The 2312-nt window shown below is 65.4% G+C and overlaps 1 protein-coding gene across 1 annotated transcript; it reads left to right on the top strand.

Annotated features, from left to right (window-relative positions):
- Positions 1–6: 6 nt before the first annotated feature.
- Positions 7–2307, top strand: LOC105310387 (kelch-like protein 25; the record flags this gene model as incomplete). Its single annotated transcript, XM_011386573.2, has 1 exon — positions 7–2307. A coding segment is annotated over exon 1 (1491 nt), but the record flags the coding sequence as incomplete, so codon positions are not given.
- Between the last annotated feature and the right edge of the window lie 5 nt (positions 2308–2312).

The raw sequence follows: 2312 nt of genomic DNA, 5'->3' as shown, positions 1-2312 counted from the left end.
TGTCTGCTGCTTTGGCTGAGGTGAATCTGGGTTGCTTCAATATTCAGCATGTCCTGCTGTCACCCGGGCCTTTGTCTTGGCTTCCTGTTGGGACCTGGGTTGAGCCACTGGTCAAGAGACCTCTGGAGGCCCCTGAATGTTGAGAATGTGTCTATACTGAGCGCTTGGGTGAGGGCGGGGTCTGGCCAGCATGGCATGGAGCCCAGCTCAAGACGGGACCCACAGGGACCACGGGCGTGCCGGTCTTGGGAACGTGGTTTCGAGTTTCCCTGCAGGAGTGAGTCTCCTTGGGCCAGTGGATGGGAGAGGCTGGGCCTGGAGCCGGACAGCCCACACGGGAATCTCTCTGACTTTGCCTCTCTGAGGCTTGGCTGCCCCTGATGTGGAATGGGGACACAAGAACAGTGTCCCCATGGGCTGGAATGCGGTTGGGGGCACACGCTGCACGGCACTACCCTGACGTAGGCTTGACCAGGCCAGAGGCCCCCTTTGCACGGTCTCATGACCTCGGGAGGCTGGGAGGCTGCACAGCGTGAAGCTGCCCAGCACCCGGGGGTGGCTCATATTCAGGACGGAGACGTTTGGTTTCAGAGCCGATCTAAATTCAGGAGAACAGAACCAGCTTGCGCAGGGCAGGGGTGAAAGCCAGCCTCCGCCACTGGCACTGTCCCCAAGACACTGTCCCTGAGGACATGGCCGGTGACAGAAGGGGTGGAGCTGGGCGGGGAGGGGGCAGGGAGCCGGGGCCTGCGCCCCACAGCCCGTGCGGGGCCGCCCCTCTCACCTGTGGCCTCGTCCCCCGCAGGTTGGCCCAGCATGTCGGTCAGCGTCCACGAGACCCGCAAGTCGCGGGGCAGCACGGGGTCCATGAACATCACGCTCTTCCACAAGGCGTCGCACCCCGACTGCGTCCTGGCGCACCTCAACACTCTGCGCAAGCACCGCATGTTCACGGACGTCACGCTCTGGGCCGGCGACCGCGCCTTCCCCTGCCACCGCGCCGTGCTGGCCGCCTCCAGCCGCTACTTCGAGGCCATGTTCAGCCACGGCCTGCGGGAGAGCCGGGACGACACGGTCAACTTCCAGGACAACCTGCACCCCGAGGTGCTGGAGCTGCTGCTGGACTTCGCCTACTCGTCCCGCATCGCCATCAACGAGGAGAACGCGGAGTCACTGCTGGAGGCGGGCGACATGCTGCAGTTCCATGACGTGCGGGACGCGGCCGCCGAGTTCCTGGAGAAGAACCTCTTCCCCTCCAACTGCCTGGGCATGATGCTGCTGTCGGACGCGCACCAGTGCCGCCGGCTGTACGACTTCTCCTGGCGCATGTGCCTCGTGCACTTCGAGACGGTGCGGCAGAGCGAGGACTTCAACAGCCTGTCCAAGGACACGCTGCTGGACCTCATCTCCAGCGACGAGCTGGAGACGGAGGACGAGCGGGTGGTGTTCGAGGCCATCCTCCAGTGGGTGAAGCATGACCTCGAGGGGCGGAGGGCCCACCTGCCCGAGCTGCTCCGCAGCGTGCGGCTGGCCCTGCTGCCGACAGACTGCCTGAAGGAGGCCGTGTCCGGCGAGGCCCTGCTCATGGCGGATGAGCGCACCAAGCTCATTGTCGACGAGGCGCTGCGCTGCAAGACCAGGATCCTGCAGAACGACGGCGTGGTCACCAGCCCCTGCGCCCGGCCGCGCAAGGCCGGCCACACGCTGCTCATCCTGGGTGGCCAGACCTTCATGTGCGACAAGATCTACCAGGTGGACCACAAGGCCAAGCAGATCATCCCCAAGGCGGACCTGCCCAGCCCCCGCAAGGAGTTCAGCGCCTCGGCCATCGGCTGCAAGGTCTATGTGACGGGGGGCAGGGGCTCCGAGAACGGGGTGTCCAAGGACGTGTGGGTGTACGACACCGTCCACGAGGAGTGGTCCAAGGCGGCGCCCATGCTGATCGCCCGCTTCGGTCACGGCTCGGCCGAGCTGGAGAACTGCCTCTATGTGGTCGGTGGGCACACGTCCCTGGCGGGCGTCTTCCCAGCCTCCCCGTCTGTCTCCCTGAAGCAGGTGGAGAAGTTTGACCCCGGGGCCAACAAGTGGACGATGGTGGCCCCGCTGCGGGACGGTGTCAGCAACGCCGCAGTGGTCAGCGCCAGGCTGAAGCTCTTCGTCTTCGGAGGGACCAGCATCCACCGGGACATGGTGTCCAAAGTCCAGTGCTACGACCCCGGGGAGAACCGGTGGACGATCAAGGCCGAGTGCCCCCAGCCGTGGCGGTACACGGCCGCTGCTGTGCTGGGCAGCCAGATCTTCATCATGGGGGG

This window comes from Pteropus vampyrus, unplaced genomic scaffold, assembly GCF_000151845.1.
Source record: "Pteropus vampyrus isolate Shadow unplaced genomic scaffold, Pvam_2.0 Scaffold2891, whole genome shotgun sequence".
Lineage (NCBI taxonomy): Eukaryota > Metazoa > Chordata > Mammalia > Chiroptera > Pteropodidae > Pteropus > Pteropus vampyrus.
This window is presented reverse-complemented; position numbering and strand designations above follow the sequence as displayed.